Source organism: Caloenas nicobarica, chromosome 1, assembly GCF_036013445.1.
Source record: "Caloenas nicobarica isolate bCalNic1 chromosome 1, bCalNic1.hap1, whole genome shotgun sequence".
In the NCBI taxonomy this organism is placed as follows: Eukaryota; Metazoa; Chordata; class Aves; order Columbiformes; family Columbidae; genus Caloenas; species Caloenas nicobarica.
The window spans coordinates 115,785,585-115,808,489 of NC_088245.1; the positions used below are offsets into that span (position 1 = coordinate 115,785,585).

At 41.7% G+C, this 22,905-nt stretch overlaps 1 protein-coding gene across 2 annotated transcripts in view; it reads right to left on the minus strand.

The window, feature by feature from the left end:
• Positions 1–8,564: 8,564 nt before the first annotated feature.
• The window catches only part of SRPX (sushi repeat containing protein X-linked), a 51,648-nt gene continuing 37,307 nt past the window's right edge, over positions 8,565–22,905 (minus strand). For both annotated transcript variants that reach the window (XM_065646307.1, XM_065646299.1), the window contains 7 exons: positions 22,255–22,431; positions 16,280–16,406; positions 14,222–14,343; positions 13,360–13,539; positions 12,780–12,913; positions 11,336–11,457; positions 8,565–9,049 (listed from right to left, as the gene is read on the minus strand). In XM_065646307.1, coding sequence (XP_065502379.1) covers positions 8,869–9,049; positions 11,336–11,457; positions 12,780–12,913; positions 13,360–13,539; positions 14,222–14,343; positions 16,280–16,406; positions 22,255–22,431 — 1,043 coding nt within the window. In that variant the 3' untranslated portion in view covers positions 8,565–8,868. The remainder of the gene's footprint in view (positions 9,050–11,335; positions 11,458–12,779; positions 12,914–13,359; positions 13,540–14,221; positions 14,344–16,279; positions 16,407–22,254; positions 22,432–22,905) is intronic.

Here is a 22,905-nt window from a genome sequence, read left to right on the forward strand (position 1 = left end):
TAGCTAGCTTTTCATTTTATGCCACAGATGCTGTAAGATGATAAATTAGAGCTCAAATATCAAGCACGTACATTATATGACCTTTTTCTTATCATAATAGTCTTTTTTTAAGTATGAGTTTGTTTGCTTTTTTGGTATCAGCATCTCCCAAAATGAAACTTTTGGCACCTAAACTACCTCTCTCTTTAACACAATCAGTTTGAGTTGTCTTTGTTGTTTGTACTGCAAACCTGCTTTTATTTGGGGAATAATAATGTTATATTGATATGGAGACACAAGCTTGATTTTTCACTTGCTGAAAGTTGATTCAAAAGGTAAAGCTTGTTAAATCTGAAGAAAATGGTTCTTCAGGGTAAAATTCCAGCTAAAGTTGTATAGGAACACAGGGCAGTTGGATGATTTGGTTTTGTTTCATTTTGATGGTGAAAATGGAAAAAATAATAGTAACACAAAAAATCCTCCAACTTGGACCCCAAAATGGAAACCTTTTTCTCTTGGCAACTTGAAAACCTTAAAATTATTTTGAACTGAACAAAACCTTTTACTTTTATATGGAGTACAAGAGTTTGTCTAATTTTTGCATGGTATTTTCTAGCCTACTAAGCATGAACATTTTAGCTAAATCAAGTCTTGCTTTGAAAGGAAGTAGTTTGTGCTTTAACAATTCAACTTCTGCCCATTTTGGTCCTGTGGTAGAGTTTGCGATGAGTGGACTCATCCGGAAAGTGTCACCCAGCTCATTCACAGGCTTTAAGTTCTGCCATTTCCTTCCAAAGGGCCAAAATTTCACTGTGAGCCTTTACCTGAAATTAGAGATGGGGCTATGAACAGATTGTAGGCATCAACTGCAGTTCAGCATATGAAAGGAACCATTTCACCTGGGAAGTAATTTTGGCCAAGGCAGGGGTTTTTGCCTTTGATGGGATTTGGAGTACTACACTGAAATTACCTTGTAGGTTAGCAGTGACAATTCTGCACTATGGTAGCATGTAATAGGTATCACACTCTGCCTCAAATGAGCCTCGGAGAGATGATGAGCATCAGATCAACATTAGAGCAATTTGGGAAGCTTTGCTGGTCTATGATGTTATCAGCACATTTGTAGGAAGCGTTTGATTTGTGGGAAATGTCACATTTAATTATATCTCTGATGTCTTTGTTCTTTTCCTTTACAAAAATGATTTATGGTTTGGAAAAAGCACAAGATGATTAACTGCAGATGTGATTTCTCATTTCCCACTTATGTGAATTAATTCCCTATAATTGTGCGTCATCATGTTCTGTGCGCTACCAGGCTGAACAAAAAGACAGAAAGCGAGGAATTACGCTAAAGCCTTCCTTTTGTAGGTATGTTTATGGCATTGAGGGTGCATGAATGGTTTATTCAAGGCTAATTTTTAGGAGAAAATAGCCACACTTTTAACACTGATTCATAAACTCCCTGCCCTGAGTAAAGAGACACAGCAGAGCTGATGTTTCTACAGTATTTTTCCATACAGAGTTGAACAACTGAAGATTTGGCAATGGAGAACAAACCATCTCTACAGTGGTTCCTGAAAATCTGTTGCACAATGCGTTTTACTCTCATACATATTTTTCTAGCAAGGTAACTACAGGGCTTTCATCACTATCTTTTCCCTCTTGTGATTAGATTTTGAGGGTTCAACTTCATTAAAGAAGAATTGGAGTGCAACTTTCTCTGTAGAAGTCAAGTGGGGACAGTAAATACACCTTTAGACAGTGTGGTTATTGCCAGTATCCATCAAAAAGAGCTGATGTTGAGGGGTCTTTAAGCCCTGCCATCAGACTTCGGTTTCCAGACCCGTTTTCTGGTTGCCAGAAATGTTTCTCTGCTCAGTTTACCAGCTATCTAGGGACTTTGGGCTTCTAAATGTTAATGAATGCTCTTGCTTTCATGCTTAGATGCCAAGAGCAGGCTAAAGTAGGTTTGAAATGGCCTCCCCTTCTCCTCCACCTCCATCGTGTTACGTTTGAGTGAGGGTGGGAGGAAAGCTGGAAAGACTGAGGGGCACCGTTGCCACCTTCCTGTGGTAATCCAAGTGCCATTGCCTTCCTGAAATGTCTTTTAGATGCCGCATTTTGATTTTTCTTTCTCAGCTGGATGCTCTAGAAGATGGTTTGAGAGAAGGCATTGGGATGGTGAGTATGTTTTGTTCATGGAGCGTTAGATTGGAAGATTATTCTTCTGTGCTTCTCCCAGTGCAGTTTATGCTAAGACAGTATTAAAGAAGCATTTCTATGTATTATTTTTTATTTTTCTTTTCCTGCCTGGTTATGCCCTACCAAGTGCAATTATTCTAATTTGTATTCTGCAAAATACCAACTGAACAGCAGAGCAGCCATTGAGCATCCACAGGTGCTAATTGATAAGGAGAGGTAATGAGGGGTTGCATTTAGACTGGCATAATTTTGGCTTTTTGCTCAGCTTCAGGCACGTGAAGTCTGCAGTTTGCTCTATAGAGTAGATGAAAGGCTGCTTGGCTCTCCTGCACCTTCGGAAAAGAGCTGAGAGTCCTATTTTCACAGCTGTCCAGTTTGTGGAGTCACACAAGATAGTAAGGGTTGTACCCAAATCTTTGCAAGGCACTCTCTTCACCCCTCTCTTTGGTTCAGTAACCCTCACCAGAACATTCTGCCTGAAGGTTAATCTCCAGTATCTGGAAGAAGGCAGCATGCAGCAGTTAAGTGATAGCCCCACTTATTTTCAACCATACGAGGTAAAAACTGAAATTTTCGCTCCCTGACATATAGTATTGTTCTTCAGCACTTTGCAACAATAACGTACATCGACTTTGTAACCTCTTCTCTCTCTTTTTTTTTTAATAGCTTAAAAAATGATTGTTTGTTTATTTTTACACACGATGTTAACATTTGAGAACCCTAGAGAAATGGTGGTAGAATGTGTGATGAATTCCAAAATAGAATGCAGACTTTCATTTGCAGTGAAGCCTTTTAGCGTAACTCAGCAGGAGACGCTGAGAAATACACTAGCAAAACTTTACCACTGTGTCCTGTGAATTTCCTGCCTGGTGATTTCATGTTTGCAAATGCTGTTTGATAAGTTCTAACAAGACAGTGTTACTTACACTGTGTATATTGACACTGGAAAGTGAATCTCAACTTACTTTTTAGGTGGTTTTTAGGTCATTTTGAAACTCACCCTTGCTGCATCTTAGCCCCTCATGTGATTAGTTATTTCAACAATTCTGCTTTGTGGCAATAACATCCATATGGCTGTGTGCTACCATTCCTGAAAGCTTGCTGTATATTTTTAAGGGTGGCTTCTAATTGTGGAGGTTTGTCTAAAGCCAAGTGTAGTCATTTTTTTGCAGCAATCAGGAAATGTCACGTACCCCTTGTTCTGCCTTTGTTCTGCTTTAAATCCGTTGCCATTTGTTTAATTATTCTGCTGGACGTGAACAGTAGTAGCAGTAAATGGCATTGCAGTATGTTAAGTTCTGCCCAAATTTAGACAAAACAAAATTTTGCCTGCCCGGAATATTTTTGTACTGTGCACTGTACATTCAGTTTTGTGGACAAAGATGTCTGCTAATACATTTGCAGCTGTTGTCAGTCAAGATTACATTTCTATCTTTTAAATTAAAATACTCAGATGTCACTGTGTCCTTGTCTCTCCTAAAATGCCTTGCAGCAAACTTATTATATAAGCATGTCTTTCAAGAATATCCCATATTATCTCATTGAGGTAAAGACGTTAATTATATGTGATGAATAATGCAAGAGGCCTGGCATGTCCTTAGAGGTGGGACTCCATTAACAATGTCTCTCTCTCTCTTTTTTTTGTTTGTCCTAATTTCTACACGTGAAGTGTTTTTAAGCTATATTTTATTTCGTAGGCATTAAACCTGTTTTCTTTTTAACATGCGATTCTAAGAATAAGGGAAATGCAGTGCTCTCTCCCCCCTTGCTAGAGAATTATTTTTCATGTGCCTTAACCCTGCATGTTCAGCAGGTCCTCCCTTCCGTCTATGATTCTCTTCCCTAGTTCAAGGTCCTGCCCACCTGAAAATCTAGGTATATTCAAAGTGCAGCTTTTCTGTAATTACTAATCCTGGTTGTTTTGGTTTTGTTTGTTTGGGGGTTTTGTTAATTTGTTTTTATTAAAAACAAAACAGAACAAACCAAAACCCAAAACATTTGATCACTCTATTTATAGTGTCAGCTGAGCTGTCTTCACTTCAACTTACCTCTCAGAGCTGGGGGGCTGGTTTCCATCATCTCTTCTTTCTCCAGTTCTCCAGGTTTTTGTGTCTTGCTGTCCTTTCCTGTCTGAGACAAACCGGGAAGGCAAATAATGCTCCTGGGCTCTGGGCCTGTGCTTGCCTCTGCTTGCTTTGCAACGGCCTGGAAGTCTGGCTGGGTGTGCTGGGTTCCTGCACCCAGGTTAAGGAGATACCACCTCACCCGGGGTTCACTGATCTCTTGGTATGATCTGGGCATAAGCAGCTGGCTCCTTTGCCCTCATACCACTTCTGTCCAGCTTGTCGCCCTGCTGGTCGTGGCCTTTATGAGGGTGGGAGGTCAAACACCTGTAAACTGGAAGGCAGCTGCAAGTGGGAAAGAGTCCTCCTGCCATTCCTCTCTGCTCCTTGTGCTTTTGCCTGGGGACTGTACTTGTGGATTTTCTCAGGGGTCTGGAAAGCATCTCTGTAACTTCTGTACAAGTGGACTGCAGTTTCTCCTCCTCTTTGAGCTCATAGATGCCAAGTTCTCCTTGTGAACTGGAAGAATAGGCCAACCTAATTACTGAAATTCAGGTCACGGTTACTTTCTGGGTGCATGGGTGGCAATGGCAAATACGGTGGTAACTAGATATGCACTAGCACTTTCTGCATGGACACTGGCTTTCCCATCTGTTTCCCTTGCATTTTAAAGAACATGCAGCAGCTGGATCCCTGCTTGGAAGAAGCCAGAGAAATGCATCTGCTATCCACAACTGCAAATGTCCTCCTCCCTGGCCCCTCTAGCCCAGGCAGCCTTGCTGCTTTCTGCCTTTGTGGTGGGTTGACTCTGGCTGGACACCAGGTGCCCACCAAAGCTGCTCCGTCACTCCTCAGCTGGACAGGGGAAAGAAAATATAACAAGAGACTCATGGGTCGAGATAAGGACAGAGAGAGATCGCTCACCAATAACCATCATGGGCAAACCAGACTCAACTTGGGGAAATGAGTTAAATTTTTTACCAATCAAATCAGAGAAGAATAATGAGGAATAAAACCAAATCTTAAAAACACATTGCCCCCAACCTTCTCCTTCCCAGGCTTAAATTTACTCCCCATTTCTTCCACCTCCTCCCCCTAAGCAGTGCAGAGGGATGGGGAATGCAGGTTCTGGTCAGTTCATCACACTTTGTCTCTGCTGTGTCTTCCTCCTCAGGGGGACTCCTCACCCTCTTCCCCTGCTGCTCCAGTGTGGGGTCCCTCCCACAGAAGACAGTCCTCCATGAAATTCTCCGAAGTGAGTCCTTCCCATGGGCTGCAGTTCTTCACAAACTGCTCCAGCATGAGTCCCCCATGGGGCCACAGGTCCTGCCAGCAGCCTGCTCCAGCATGGGGTCTGCATAGGGTCACAGCCTCCACTGGGCATCCACCTGCTCCGCTGTGGAGTCCTCCATGGGCTGCAGGTGGATCCCTGCTCCACCATGGACCTCCATGGCATGCAGGGGGACAAAGTGCCTCACCATGGGCTGCAGGGAGTCTCTGCTCCAGCAGCTAGAGCACCTCCTCCCCCTCCTTCTTCACTGACCTGGGTGTCTGCAGAGTTGCTTCTCTAACATATTCTCGTTTCTCTCTCCTGCTGCAATTGCTGTTGTGCAGCAGTTTTTCCCCCTTCTTAACTATGTCATCCCAGAGGCTGATGCGCTTGGCCTTGGCCAGTGGCAGATCCGTCTTGGAGCTGACTGGCATTTGCTCTATCGGACATGTGGGAAGGTTCTAGCAGCTTGTCACAGCCACCCCTGTAGCCCCCCTGCTACCAAAACCTTGCCATGCAAACCCAATACAGCCTTCCAGTGCCTGCTAGTGCTCTCCCACTCTTCCCATCACCGAGCTGCCACACAAACATCCTCCAGCTGCAGACAGGGAGAAACGGGCAGCAGGTACATGGCCAAGAGGAGCTGCATCATCTCCTAATGGTGGGAAGCGCTCGCTCCCTCTTCCCCCTCCGTGGATGCGCAGCAGGAGCAGAGACCAAGGTGAGTGTCTGGAAGTGATCCAGTGCTGAGGCTGCACAGCCTAAGCTCCATTATTTCACCACCTCAATTTAAAAAGTGGGTTGTGATCCTAAGAGTATTTAAGTGTACTCCAGGTTACCTCATAGCCTCTGCATTTTCATTAATTATGTGATGCAGTCTGGCTCATGCTCTTGTGTAAGTAGTGAGCTGTAACGAAGCTGTGTGTTGTAGTCATTTAGTGCAGAGCTGTAAAGGGTCATTGGTGTTTCCATTAAAACATAACGCTTGCTGTCCCAGAGGGGACGATATGAACTTCAAGATGTGCAACTTTAAATGTTGTCTCTGCAGGGGTTGTTCTCATCAAATTAGGTGGATTCTTGGGTAGGATCTGGGGAGAATTGGGCGATTTACAAAATTGTTTTGTGCTCATGAGAAATTGCTGCCTCCCACAAATTATCCCAGTAGTTTTGTTTGCAAAAGATTTTACATGACAGAAACATAAATTCTTTCTGCTCTAATGACTGAACTCTTTCAGTTCATATTCAAAATTGAAAAGTATCTCCAGACTGATGTATTTAGTATAGGAACCTCTAGCCCATGGCTGTATCCATACACTGTGGCCTGTCACATCTCCTGCAGTGAAAAGCCTGGAGGTGGGAGGGGAAAGGACAAGACTCATGGCAGATCTTGCTTCTTGGAAACAGCCTTTAATCCTCCCAACTAAAATTCACCTTTGAAACAGGATTTGCATTTTGACAGCAGTGGTAAAGATTTGAGCTATGGCAAGAAGAACCATATTTGTGGTACAACAAAGTCTCCAGCCCCTATGATTTTAAGGGAGTTGAATTTTCTGTTAAACGTTAAAAAAAAAAAAAAAAGTGCACTAGTGTAGCTACTGCACCTTGTTTATGCAGTGTTATTTTTCTGGGACCAAAAGTCTACAGGATAAATTTTTGGAATATATTTGGAGTCTATTTGAATATATAAATGCTGAGCTGAAGCCTTGTTCAAGCACTCCTTTCCCAAAAGGCCAATCTGCCACATCCCTGCACACATTCAGGCTGATGTGACTCCAAAACAGAGATGGCACATGATGTTTTTTCAGTGTTCCATTCCCCTCCACAAAAATGTAAAACAGAAAATGCCAGAAACCTTGTATTAATAACCAAGAACAGCTTTTCTTAATCACAGGATTTTAATAGATGTTCTGTGTAGAACTGCAACTAGTAATCCAATCACTCAGGCACTCTCTTCCACTTAATTCACTTTCCTGTAATAGCCTGGTGATTGCAATCACTTTCCTGATTGCAGCAATCATGGAGCCCCACTCCTGTTCACCCAGTCATGAAAGATGACTGGATGCATTCATTCTGTACCTAAATCCAAATGGAACAGCAGTGGATATGAATTGCAGCAACACAGTAGAAAAAAATCAGACCCATCAGAGGTGGTTTTTTCTTTAAATTTTGAAGCACTGGAAATCAGTTGATGTGCTTTTTCCAATGAGGAAAGTGAGGGAAACTGGAGTGCTGCTTTTCAGGCATGTCAAATTATGCATCTTATCCTGTAAACAGGTATCCAAAGCTGTAACTCACAATTTTCACTCCTTTGATGCTTATATTCTTCATGCACAATGTATATATTCTTTGAAGTGGATTGGCAAGACTGTCGTCTATCATAAAACAATAGAAAACTCTTTCCTTTTTTGACTATCTCCTAACAGTTTATTAAGCATACAACTTTTTTGTTAATTTCTAAGTGATGAGTTGCAATAAAATATTTTCACAGATCTGGAAATCACAAATCCTTGAAGAAGTTTCCATGGGGGTAATGTCTCTCTGCCATCAAATCAACAGCCTGGTCTGTCTCCAAAGAAATCTGCTACTCCCAGTCCATTGGACATGAAAAGCCAGAAGCAGAACCATACCAGGTAAGACCGTATTTTTCTGTCAAGCATTGCAGTATGTGGCCTTTGGTAATTACTGCCCATCTTCTACACTGCTCACCGTTCCTTTATCGTATTCCTTCTGGCAATGACTTCCATACACCTACTATCAGCTATTTTCTCCTTGCTGCTGCTGAAAACAGGTACTTGCATTGCCTTTGGCTTACGCTTTGTGTGCGTGATCGACCATATTATTACTGGAACTGAAAGACAGAGCGGAGTTGCTTGTACACTTTTGCTTGTACACTAATGTCTCTGTTATAATCGTTTGCAGAGAGGTATTTTGATCCAGCTTTTGAATTAATTGATCAACTTTTATCTCCAAGAGGCATTTTAGACAACAATCTCTTTGCAAAACAATATTTTATTCAAAAGACTTAAAAACAGTAAGAAAGAAACCTCAATTTTACACTGAAGGAAAAATCCAAAATAAACTCCCGGAAACATGCTTCAGTTCTTCACTCTCTGTACAAGAAATGCCATTGGATAGTGATCTTACGTACACATTTCTCTAAAGATGGCTGAAAGTATAAAAAAGCATCATGCATACTTCTATTCAGAGTAGCTACACAGCCAGACAGACTTAATAATACACACACAAATTCTGTACATCAGTGATTAAAAAAGGCATGCTTTGTGTAGCACCAAGGGGAGAATTACGTGGATTTAAAAAAAATTCACTGACAACTGCAAGCCTTGCAATCCTAAATTAAGGACAGGACTGACCAATTTCTGCTTGCAGTTTCATCTCTTCTTTTCTCAAGGGGAAATTGTCAATAAGTGCAAAGAGCTCGGCTGGCGTTGCTGGGAAAGGATAGCGTTCCTTGTCCATTCCGTGCTTGTCCATCACCACGATGTTGAAATTGTAGTGGGGGATCCTCAGCAGCAGCCTGCGAAACAAGGAACTTGTTTTGTTAAAGCCCATCAAACTAATAAACGGCAGAACCAGCCTGTGGAGCTGGTCAGAGGGGGCTACGCGGGGTCTGCTTTGTTTCAACTGTAAGAACAAGGAGTCAGAGAGCAGGTGTCTGCATGTGCTACAGGCTGTACCTCTGTGCTAGGGAAGGGTCAAGGTAACTGTCCTCAGCTCTGTTTTCTTCTCAGACCTCTGACTGTCGATATAGCACATGCCACTACCTATTGCTACCACAAAAGAAAAAAAAAAAACAAACCACAGGACTAAAAAAGTACTATATAGATTGCCTGAAGAAAACCATTGCAATGGAGTTAGAGTTACAGACTTCCTTTTCTTGGCTGCCACATGGTATAAAACCACAATGAGAAAAAGTGGAACCAAATTATTGGAGTCAGTTTTCATCGCTTCCTAATAATAACCATTTACCTCGTAACTCCAGCTTAGAAGAACAAAAGCCACTGCTAATCACCACGGAGTCCTTTCTTTCCAAGTGGTAAAAGGGGTTATCTGAGCTCCTCTGGAGGTGTGACAGTAACAAAAGTAGATGCCTGGTGCTCTTTTAAACTTTTGCTTGAAGGAGTAATGAACTAGCAGATCCTTAGACATGCATTCAGTCAACATCATTTGTGTGGGAAAAATAAATGTAGGCAGCTGTGATAGAATGGTGTCAGGACAGGAAAGCTGCCATGAAGAGGGTCTGTGGGGGATTTCAGGAAGGTGTGAAGCACCAAAGTGGACCTTCTTCAGCCTTCTAACAAGTTTGAGAGCTCCAGGTGTCTTCTTGTTGCAATGAGGGAGCTTGGCTATTAAATTCAAACTAAAATAAAGTTTGAATCAAAGCGATGGTGATAGGAAACTACATGCCTCTTGTACCTTATTTCACCTAAGAAAAATGCTTACCTTCTACAAAACCAAATGCTAACCTGCTGAGGTTTCCAAAGTTTTAACTAGGATACCTGTGCTCCTTAGGTTACCGAGTGCCAATTCAGGACAGCATCTGTAGTGAAGATGTTTAAGGGTGTGTTTAATTTTTATTTAAGTGCCTCCCAGAACTGGAATGCTATAATTACTATAAATCACACACTGCGGTACCAACAGAGAAAAAAAAATCAGTTGGAAAACTAACTTTCACTGAGTGCAGGGCAGGTTATCCCATACCAATTTCTGAAACATAGCTACATTAAAGGTGGGGGGGGAGGAGGGGGCAGGCAATGAGGTATTAGCAGAGCTTATTATTTTCCACAGAGCCACAAGAAAACCATTCCAACTTTAGTAAAAGTACTTTTACTTTTTGGAACAAAAAAGCAGCTCTTTGTGCTCTCTTTTTCCTTTTTTAGAGAATGAATGTTTTTATTTTTTTGCCATCCAACCTCTCTGACTTGTCAGCATTTTTTATTGTCCTAAATGAGAACTCACTCCATTTCCTCAGGCGTATCACAGAAGATGTTGCATAAAATGCTCCAGGCTTTTTTTCCTAAGTAACTACTACTTTCTCTGCCACCCAGGCTTTCACTTTTGGCTCTTGTCCTCCTGTGCCTAGGAAATGCTGGCACTTGAAGTCTCCCTTTCAAGTGAAAACCAACCCCCTGCCAGTCTAAAACCAAGTCAAAACAGTTTAGGCACCTCAGTAAAACTGCTGAATGTTGCAGTCAGGCTGGGAAGGCTGAGATAATTTTCCCCTTTGAAATACTGCCCGTATCATTTCCACATGGAGGACTTCAAAGAGCAACCACTGCTTCCCCTCCTGGGGTGGCCACAGCCACCAGAGCGCTGCAGAGAAGAGGAGCTGTCACTGTCACGGCTGCATCGGACCAGCTCCAGCACAAATACTGACACACTTGAATTGTTTTCAGTGGCAGCACCCAAAAATATAGACCTATAACGTGATCAAAGGGATACACAGGGAATTCATGTGAATTCAGAAAGTCACAGTTGAAGCAAAGGGGCAAGGAAGACGTGGCGCTTGAAAGGGTGGCATGGACTTCAGCTTGTTCACATTTAAGTGGGTCACAGCCCCTTTAAATGTGAAACAAGCTGAAGTCTGTTCTCTTTATGTCACAAATACCAAATGCTCATGAATTTGCAGTACCTATTCCATGGACAGGGAGCAAATTAATCCTAAAACTTACCTATCACCATACCTTCTGGTGTCTAGCTATGTTAGAACAGCATATGTGTATTTAGAGAGTAGGAGGCAGGGAATCAAAAGCAACACATCATTTATGCTCAGGTGCAAACACAACAGTAGTGAGAGCTTTACCTGAGTTGCAGAGCAAGTGATGGGGGCAGCAGCTTTACACCAATTCTTCCTATCTGTGCAGGGAAGACACCAACCAATTCAACTACGGTAACATGTCGGAGGTCTAAACCACACTGTGCTGGCTGGAAGGGTTAAAAGAAGAAAGAGGTGTGTCAGTTGCCAGTGAGAACATGGGGTTGTTTTGAGCCTGCAGCAAGTGTTCATAAAGAGTCTGATCTTCTCGTATCAGTGCGATGGTTTAAGCTGAAATGAGAGCATACTTGGAAAAGTCTCAAATTCTCACTGTGAACAACTAGAGCCTTATGACTCCAGGGGACGTTAAATGACAGATTCTTAACTACTCTACGAACAGCAACACACAGGGACCACCTAGGAGAACTATAAACTTGTCTTTGTAATGACATGAAAAGATACCAGCATATTAAGCATTGTGCCAATAATCTAATTTCACAATCAAAGCAATGTACATGAAATGGAAGGTGACTGCAGAAAGTTTTCCTTCATGCCAACTTGATTGGCCAGTGTCGAGTGGTAAGAGAAGTACTATAGCCATTTAAATTTACTATTTTAAACTATTTTGTTTTGATCAATATATTTTCTTGCCAGGTTAATCTAACAGGAAAAAAGTAAAACTTTTTTTTTCTTTTTTTAAATACAACTGTAACATAAGCCAGCAGTTAAAAACATTATCATGTTCATATCCTAATGACTATTCATACTGAATTTTGTTACAGTTGTGGGAAAAGAAACAAGATACAAGCACTTGCTGCTATGAAAAAATACAGGATTGTCTCCTTTCCCTGAGGACACAGATACATTTCTGAGATACATCGTGAAGTCTAGCATGAACCCCACAAGAGTATGACATTTACAACACATAAGGACAATCACCAGAACTACTTTTTTTTTAAAAAAAAAAAAAGACAAAATACCCCAGTGCTATCTATCTCCAGCACTCTGGATGATTTCTATGCTGAGTCTCTGGTCCTTTGTTTGCTGGTGCACTGGTTATTTCTAAAGCCATTCACACTTCCTTGCATGTAGTTACAAAGTCTGTAAGCACTGTGAAGTGCAACCACTGGAGTGCTGGATGGCTTTGTCTTTCGGCTTCTTTAGTAGCTGAATTAGAGAATTATTATTTAGCACAAGTTAATATTAAATTACTTTGGGGAGGATGAAAGAGGGCCAGAACTGCCTGGGATTCAGTGAGCGTGCAGTCAAGAGGCAGCACAATCCAGAACAGAGCTGAATTAGAGACTGGGGAGATGTTAAAACTCAAACCATATAAAAAGGATTAATCCAGAACTGCTACTGCTTCAGCCAGATCCTCCAGTGGCTGCAAGATAACAGCTAAAGTTTGTGGATTTATATCAAAGAATGGAGCTTGTCCTCTTGTGTTTTTAAAGAAAAATAAGAGTTGCACCCTCCCCCGAACCTGTTTTACCTGCAGCATTCCCAACTGCATCCTGTAGAAGAAGTTGGCTGCAGTAGGAGTTGAAATAATTAGCAGTCTCCGCTTCTCATAAAACTGATCCAGAAGTGCAGCTGCAGTCCTCACATTCACATTAATATTCATGGCTAGAATTAAATTTAAAACAAAAGTTAGAGAGCATACTGAAAACAGATCTATTTCTAAAAGCACAAACTGTTAGACAGCAGAAGCATGGGCACAAGAGAATAATATGGGTGAAATACCAGCCTTATTGGAGCCAACAATTTTATCTTAAGCTGTTCTGGTTTGCAAGGTGGATTGACTCCACAATGTCAAGTTTTGTATAGAGCTTTGGTCTAAAACACACAATCATTTGTGAGGTACTGTCATCATCCTACGAAAGAACAGCCAAACCTGGCACTTCAGCTGTAAGTGGAAATTGGCAGAGGTGACAAAGATGTTAAGTTTCTGACCCCTGGGGCATTGAAGTTTGCAGCTGTATTCCACCCCACACCCCCTTCCCAAATTCTCACTGCCAAGAGAAGCGTTGCTCTGGCAGCTCTTCTGGCAAAGTGGTGAAATACTCACTTACGCGCACAGGTTGGCTCCACTCCTGACCACCCCAAATTGTACTGGCACACTCTAGCTGGGCTTCCTTGCAACTCATAGCCACCAATGCAGGAGAATTCGCATGTAGCACCATAGTTATTTCCATCGCCTGAACACTTGATGTAGCCATTATCTGGGGCATTTAATTTCACACAGCGCCTGACTTGAAGCAAAAGGAAAAAAAAAAAATTAGACAAGGCATGAATCACCCTGTTTGTTACTAGGGTAGCATGGCAAGCAGAATACCAACATAGAAGACATCTTTCTGTTTACTTGCTGTATTATTAGAGTCATGTACTTAAAACCTCCAACCAACCAACAAAACCACTTAACTCACACGTAAAGTAAAATGATACAGATGTATATGTGTATGCGTGTGATTATAGTGTCATGGTGACAATAGGTCATGGAGCACAAAGAGAGCTGAAGCTGACACCTACAGGTTTCACCTCTGTATATTCAACTCGAGATTTCAAGACCTGGACTTGTGAAAGGGCAGCCCTGCTTGACAGATGTGAGTCACAGCTGAAAAAAACTCCTTTGCATATTGGTTTCAGCAGCTCACAAGCTACGTATCAGGGAGAAGCCAACTGGAGGTGCAGAGCTGGAGGCAGAACTGATCAATGAAGCTCCCGCTCAACATGTGGGAGCACCAGCCACCCACCCTGCTGCAGGCCTGGCCCCAGGGTCTCAAGCAAGACAGTGTTCTCCCTTTCAGCATCAACATACAGTTTATATACACACACATGCAGACAAATATAGAAATGAGGACAATTCTCAAGCGGCCTACTAAACCAGATGCAAATCAGTGACTGTGTTTAAAGAGGGTAAAACATCATTCTTACCTCTGACTTTAACAAGAAATTTGCAAGTGCCTTTGTTTTCAGCTCTGTCATACACGGTATACTGGATTTTGTGGTCACCTTCTGGAAAATGTGACCCTGGTGGCAAGCCTTTCAAAATAACACTAAAACAGGAGATAAAATGGGACAGACGTTCATAAATTCACCGGTATTTTCCTACTGACAATGCTGTAAAAGCCCGAAGAGTGAATGTTGTGGCATGCTAAGATTGTGTGGCTACACTACATGATTCAAGACCAAGAGAGTAAGCAAAGAAAGGAGCTGACCGCAGAGACCGGAGTATTTAAACTTGCTACCAGCAGCCCACCCTGGCGTTGTACAAAAGAGTCCCACCCTGCTGACACAAGGAGGCAAAGTGGGCAGAGCCTGCTTGCTTCCTGTGAGACAAGCCGTAGTGTAGCGAAGCATCACACCATGCCCAAAGGAACTGGAGTTTCCTTTTCCTTACATAAGGAAAAATTGAGATTGATCCTCCCTCATTTTGTATCGTGAATATTCCACTGTTAGGGCTGCACCGTAACCCAGAGCCAACAGAGCATAAGAAAACTTCCAGCTTCTTATGATGGGGACGTACCCCATCTGGCTGCTCTGCGCTGCTCCTGTGGTTATACAAATGTACAAAAAATGGAATAGAAAGCAAGATTTATTGTCACAGCAGAAGGGTGTGGTGATCCACGGCAGCATTTTCACCTGGAACTTGCTCCTATCCTGCAAACGCGTCAGGAGAATTCAGACGTGTTAAACGTATCCTCAGTACTGAAGCAGTGAGGCTGAGCAATGTGACGCATAACGGGAAAGCTTATGTACTGCAGGACCCAGGGCATTTAAGGAAAGCACTGTACACTCTATAAAACATCACATTTTAGCACAATTTTATAAAAATATATTTGTGGAAAAGCTTCCACAGATTCAACAGCTAGCCTCTTCTGCGCTGGGAAAAGTTACTCTCCATTTTTTTTTTTGTCTGCCAGACATTTTAATCAAAAAGACTTTGGAATTTCTTTATTGCAACACTTTTCAACATTATTATTTTATCAGGCTTAATTTTTTTTGATGTCGTTAATTGCTATAGAATTATCACATTAGACCTTAACAGCAACATTATTTTCAATTGTGTAATGAGTTCTTCTTCAACAGGTTTTTTGAATTCACATACAACTATAGACATCATTAAGCTTACAACTTTGAGAGTTTAAGCTTAAACAGTTCACTAATATAGAGTTAAAAGATGTAACTTGCTCAATGAAAAAAGCAGATTTTCTATACTCTTTCCATTCTCATTCCATTCCAACAATCTAGATAGACTGCCATAAATCCTGCATGATAAAGATACAGAGATAGCGATACCATCACAAGTGCACCTTGCTCTTCTGGAAAATGTAACTGTGAAACCATAAAAATTGACAAGGAAATTTTGAAGAAAGGGTTAAGCTTAAAAGCAATGTTTAAAGCTTCCTAAATTTCAAATGAGAGGCATTACTTTACAAGTCACTGCAGAATGCTGTGACATCAGTACCCAGCACTACTTCAGGAAGAAGCCTAAAGATGATTGCAGATATTGTTCTGTGACACAATTTGTCTTGGTGTTTGGTTTTTTTGTTGTTTTTTTTTTTTTTTTTTAAGACAGTCAAAATTGCCTCTGCTGCTACCTCCAATGCACAATTATCTTTTTATTGTTATGTATAAAAGGTAGCTCGCTGTAAGAAAACTTGTATATGAGAAGAGACTCACAAAAAGCTCTTGAAAATTTCACAGGTGCAGTCAAAAAGCTATTGTCATTTATTCCATAAGCTCTAAAATAACCACAACAACCTGCTCCCCGTCTACATGCCAGGTCCTGAACGACTCAAGTTGTCAATTTTTAATTTTTCAATTAAAAATGTAATTTTTTACAGGCCATTGACATATGACAGCTATAAATAAGCATCTTGGATGACTTAAGGGGACAGGGTGCCTAGCCACCCTTATCAGCTGAATTACTAACCAAGGATCCCAGGAATAAGAAGGAGAAAATGCAAACATTTACAGATCTGCACCTACTCTGTCAGAATCCCGTCAGCAGTGTCCCGTCCCTCTGGGGTGTCCCAGAACACTCTGGCCGTCAGCTTGTTGGGCTCCGCAGTTTTCTCCTTCACGCTCGGGCACTGGATTCTTGGAGGTTCAGTGTCTGTTGAAATAAACGTCAAGAAAACGGGCACCTGTGCACTTGTTAGAGCTACACATTGTCTTCACAGCTCTTGCCCTGTTGTCAGCCTAATTGGTGACCACCTTCAGCTGGACTCCTCACCACTGGACCCATCCCAGCTAAGGCAGGTGGAGCCTGTGCTTCTCACCCTTTTGTATGAACAATAAGAGACTACAGTAATCAACCCCCCTGACCCAGTGCAAAAAGCTAATGAAAAAGTAGTTATGGTAGCTTTCTTTATCTAGTCCCCAGTTAAAAAGCAATGTCCACAAATCAATAGTACTTAGCTTTGAACTCTTAAGGAGGGATACCAAAGGTTGTACCCGCGGAGCCTGACCCTTCTATTTATCTGCTCTGCCTCTCTTGGTTCATCTCTGTGGTGCATATTGTGATTAAGAACATTTGTAAAGCACAATGAACAGAAACCTCTGTCTGTACGATAACTTTGCATGCTACTGTTAAATTCTTTGTTATTTTTCCTGCAGCAATGGCAAAAAGAGAAACAGTGGAAGATTGACAAAATTGTCGTTTTGCAGGGAATTGCTGCTGCATTTGATTTTTTTCAAGTAATTCTTATAATAATGCCTTACAGGTAATACAAAAAAAAGAAGCAGACAGGGTAAGTTTTGAAAGCTTGTTTAACTGCTGCCAGAATATTGTGACTATTATTTAGGAGTAAAGGAACAGTGACAATAATAAAAGACCCTGATGGAGGACAGAGGTGACGCACAACTACTCATCTTCAGCCACTTCTGTTGCCAATCCTGCCAGCATAGTAGGAATACTTGGGCAAATCAAGTCCAAACGCCATCACAATCATTAAGTTAAAAGAAAAAAATAAATAAATCTATCTTTAATAGCTTAGTCTCAGGTTTTTTTATTATCACCTGGGTTATACCCAAAATGAAGTCTAAATTCATGGAGTCATATACCAGCTTTAAAAATGAACACTGAAGACAGGATTGCTCTTTACCTGCAAATAGAAAACAATCCCTAAAATGCTGCTTCAATTTAAAGGGTGGCAGGCCTTGTTTTTTCATTTGCAGGGCAGACACAAAAAGTACAATCTGGATTTCTTTCAAAAAAATAGCAATGAGAAAAGGTTTTGGTCTTTATAAAGCAGCACATATACAAAATAATTTCACAGACCCTCATATTCTACAAGCAACATGCAATGTTTTCTCCCAGTTAAACTAGGGCAAGTGCAGCCCTGCTATAGCCCCTTCAAACTTTTAATGGTGTTCCAGGAACCTGAGACTTTCGAAACCCAGCTTATTTCTGTTTCTTCTCCAAGAGTTCTCCTCCAACTCCAAACACCACAGCTTTGTGAGGCACTTCCATAGGAAGAGTTCCTGTCTTAATTTTGCAGAGGGGGGGGTGAGGCAGGTACAGACAAGTCCTATCAAAGTTATTCAGAAAACATCAGGAATATTGCAAACTGCCTTAAACAAATGCTTATTTTTTGTGGGGCTTTGGGGAGTAAATATACAATTAAAAAACCCCATATCTCCCTATAGTATTGGGAAAATAATAATTGATTTCTCTGCAGACCCTGCTAGAAGGTGACGCTAGCAAGAGTGGGTTCCTGCTGCAGGGAGTGGAGCAATCACAAACAAACAGCACAATCCGACAAGCAGCTTTTGAAGCTTCCTGTAATTTACGAGAATATCCTTCACTAAAGATACATAAGGTGCTTAGTTCTTCTTTATGGCATCTTTAACTTCTTCACTTTTTGAGCCCTTTCACTCCTCCTTCCCTCCTCTGCCACAGTACACAAGCAAGCAGGATTTTTCAGTAATTCATTCTGGCTGTAGGAAACACAGTCTCCTCTCCTCATGTTCCTTATTCACTCCTTTATTTTTAGAGTACCTTCTCATTATGTGTGGAAACGTGCAAACATCACAGCCAGCCAGAGCTCTGCCCTCCTCTAGAAAACTACGTTGCTCTCAATAACCCCCCAGTGTAGCTGAGCTGGGGTAGGAAATAAGTCGGTCTCACCAAGGCTGCTTCTGGCTCTGGTTTACTGCAGCAACAGCTCTCCCCACTGTGCTATTGACAGCATATATTTATTCCAGCATTATGTTTATTTAAAGACAGAACAGCATTTAAGGACCCAGTGTTTTAAGCACACTTAATTAATCAGAAAGGTCATTATGCTATTTAGCACAGAGAAGACTGGTTGGTGTGAACTGGCTCGGACTTCCACGTCAAAAAGACAAACGATACGGTTTGCTGTGGGAACCAACTCACCAAGCACTCGGGGGCCAGGCAGCCTTTTGACCTGGACTTAAAAATTCCTGGAAGGGATCTTTTCTTTGGTCAGTTCAGCTGCCTTTTAGCGTTCAACAGGCACAAAATAAACCACACCAGCATAACTCCACTTTGAAATGGACCAAAAGAAAGTAGCTGTCTAACCGAGGCTCCTTAACTGCAGTGGCCGCTGGGATGTGTTAAACCAAACAGGCGCTCAGGTCTTTTTCCTTGTGCCTTTGTACAAAGTCGTAGCCAATCTACAGCATATTAAGCATGTTGGCCGCAGCTTGGTGGAAGGAAGACAGGTCTAAAAAAATTCTATCCATTTAAATGCAGAGAAGGTGACCAGAGACCATCTGGGCAAATGCACAAGTGACAAAAACTGAAACACAATCCCCCAAGAAAACCTTAAAAAAAAAGTATGATGTGAGCAAGGTGCCCACTTGCAGGTCAGAAAACTAAACTCATTCCAAACAAACCCCCTGGAGGAAGCCACAAGATTGCTGACTGCTGGGGAGGTTTTATCAGAGGGAGAAATCATCCTGTAAGTGATGGATTGTCAGACTCTCTTGCTTAATAAGTGTTCCTGGCCAGAGCTGGAGCCAGGACACGCTGCAAGGTGTCTGACCCCGTACAGCTGGTTTCACGCTCTTACTGCAGCGTCACTGCTGACAGACTGATGAAAAGTCAAGAGGATTTATGTAAGCTGTTCAGCAGGGCTATGTATTAAACAGGTGAATCTCGCCGGCAAGGTTTACATCATGGGCAGGGAAACTGAGATTTCATTAAAAAATCTGGTGCTGTTCAGCCACTACTGAATATATGAGACAGGTAAACAGTCTGCTGCTACGTAAATAAGCTGTTATTACTGACTGCTGATGACATTAAACGATTGCTGGAAGATAATTCAAAATATTAATCTGTGTCAAAAGTATAATGAGATTAAGAGACTGGAAATTATAAAAAGGGGAATGAAAAACATTGTCCTGCTCTGCCCACCCCTTCCACAAGGCATTGCTCTGTATTTCAAAACATCCATTATCAGGGCCTGTATAATTAATGACTCAAAGTGCAAAGCCTGTTTCAGACATCCGTACTTGGAGGCTGTTAGCTAACTATGTATCAATATAGTCTTAGGATGTGACAAAAGGGTATCTTAGCAGAGTGACAGCCATTTACCACAACCTCTGCTATACAGTCATCAGGAAAATGAAACCTTCATAGAAAACAGTGACATTTTTCAATCTTCTAGAGGAAAATATCTATTTCAATCTATGTTACAGTGCATTAAGGATATAATGGAAATATTATTCAAGTATTGGCATTTTCAGCTAACTGATAACCAAACCCAGCTATACGTTGATCCTTTTAAATCAAAGCTATTTCAGCAATGTGAAAGATATCCTTCCCCTTACAGGATGGGGACAGGGAACAGAGAGGATGCTTTGTTAGGGCAGAATACTCATGGTCTGTAAGGGTCCTCTGTAAGTGACTGCTAAAACATACCATATTTTCTTGAATTACAAAAACTATCATTTTCTCCCCTTTTAATGAATAACTTTCAACAATGATGTTAGCCTGATGCCTTTCCTATAAGGACCTTCACTAATACACTTTGAACTCCATGTAGTTTTGTGCAAAAATGCTAAGCAGTGCAACTGCGACACAAAAGGGTAATGTCCCCTGTTTTCAAGAGGATTATAAATTCAGGTCTGCAGTTATTTTTTCATACTTGAAGCTAATAGCTGTGGTGTCCCCAGGCCACTTCCCTATCTATTTGCAATGACATGAACTTTACCAGCCCATGCCTATGATCACAAGTAACACTCCTACTGTGCACAGTGCAATTAATTGCTTTCATGCTAAAGTAAGAAACAAAAAAGCCTCTTTGCTTTTGTATTTCATTGCTCCCCTCACCTTAGTTTTGCAACTCAGCTGGAAGTGAGCTGCTCAGCCAGTTCTCTCCTGGCCATTTGTAAGCTTTTATAGGCTGCAGTTCTCTGGCGACTTTTCTGAACTAAAGAATTACAGTAAGGAATTTGTGTTTAAGCACAAACTGCATTATACTGTTAGGGTCATGTCTGGTCACAAAAAAAAAAAAATCTCTATCCTACCTATCAAGAGGTCAAAAGATAACCTTATTAAACAGCTTGCTAAATGCATAACTCACTATTTGCATATAGGCACTATGTGCATGCAAGGTGTGAAGGGGTCTTCTCTACACTACGTGGTATTACTTTTACTGGGTTACCTGGGACTTGCATGCATAGTCTATGCAACAACTATTCTGCTTTTTTGGAATCAAAAAGAAGTGTTAGTGCTAACTTAGCTTCTTTTTTTGCTTAAGACACTTACTCTACTCAGCAAGACAGCATCCTCTGTAATAAGCACCCCATCGCTGCAAACAGATGAGGTTCTGAAACTGACAGGAAACACAGAGGACAACATTTTATCATTTCCAAACTTTAAAAGGTTTGGTTTTCTGCCTCTGCCCACGCCAAGGAGAAGGACAAGGCTTGTTTTTCTAAATAAAAACAACAGACACCACAAGCAGTCTAGACCTAAGCAGCAGGGTCATTTCTACATTTGTACAACACCAAGTAACAAGAAACCTGAACAAAATTTTACAAACGTCAGGCCACAGTGGAGAGACTCCAAGGCCATTTGCTAACCTAGACAGAGCCACAGGCATTCTGAGGAAAACCAAGTTATCACACACAGAAAACATTGAGCACAAATACTCTACCACCCACAAGCTTAAATTACTGGTAGCCAATTCAGACGGCCAAAAAATATTTTCCTTTGTGGGTGGCTGCTGAACCTTTCATCACAGGCTTCCCAGAAACAAGAGCAGCAGCTGAGTCTTCGCTATCTGCTGAAATCTCATTAGCAAGAAGGAAAGGTGAGTCTCAATATTTGTTTGTCTCTCTTTTGATTTATGTCTATAAAAATAATTATTCCAGCTGAGGTTGCTGGGAGACTGTTTACTATGTAATGAAAATTGCTGGCATAACTAATGTGAACGAGGCTGAAATGTAGTTTAGCTCACTGCAACCGTGCTGTAACTACAATCCACTCATATTCCCTGTATATATTTGGAAACCATGATCCCAAGACAGAAAAGCAACAGGGGAGGTCAGACAAAGGGGTTCCTTTCAAACCTGTTTTATCATTAAGTTGCAGACAGCACAACAGACTCCAGCACAGAGAACACGCTAGAAGAGCAGCACAGTAATTACAGACTACCAGCAGGTCACCCAGGAGATCAAGGAAGGCTGTTAGAAGCGTTGTCAAGCACTGACCGCTTACACCAGCCTGATTTTTAATGCAGCGATGATGCTTGGAGCTGATAGCTTATGTGTAAGGAAGGTCATCACTTCCGACTGAAAGCACTAAGTGACAGACAGAGAGTGTTCTGTATCCCTTAGAAAACTGCTGAGTCCTCAAAAGGGACAGTTGCTTTTTCTCCCCAGGAACTGCATAAAAAAGCATATTGGAATTCGTTTGAGGGACTCGGGCACCAGCAGATACCTCAAGATGTAGACTTTCCGGGATGCAAACCAACTACCCCACTCACCAACGCAGGATGCTGGCCGGCCACTCCAAACTTTGTTGTCCATGCACGTCACTATACGGTCACCTTTCAGCTGGTACCCCGGTGAACAGTAGTACTCGCACCTGGAGCCGAAGTAGGCACCGTCTAAACACTTGAAGCCCCCGTTGGTCGGCATGGACAGGGTGGGACAGCGCTTTTCTGAAACAGAAAACAAAGGTTTCTGGGAACCTGTTATTGTCCTTTAGAGAATTGTGAACGTGGGTATTTCACAGAAATAAAGACACAGCTAGCAAACGACAAGTGGGAGAAAGTCATGTTCCACATGAGGTTTTTCACACTGATCTTATTAGCTGTGTTTCAAATTTAACTTTACATACACAGCGGCTTAATACGATATTTATGAGAAAAAGACAATGACTGCTTATTCCTTTCTTCTAAAAAAATGCCTTACTGCAGGAACCCACCTAGACACCTGACACAAATTGTCTCAGCTTATAAAATCCAAGACGGGATGTATTTTAAAGCGACTTTGTCACTCTGTCATAAAACTATTCCTACACTCATAAAACATCTCCTGTGTGCCAAGAGTATTTGTACCATTCATAATACTTACCACGCCACGTACCACTGTAAGATCCTCAGCAACAAGCCCATCTACATATCCAAGTATAT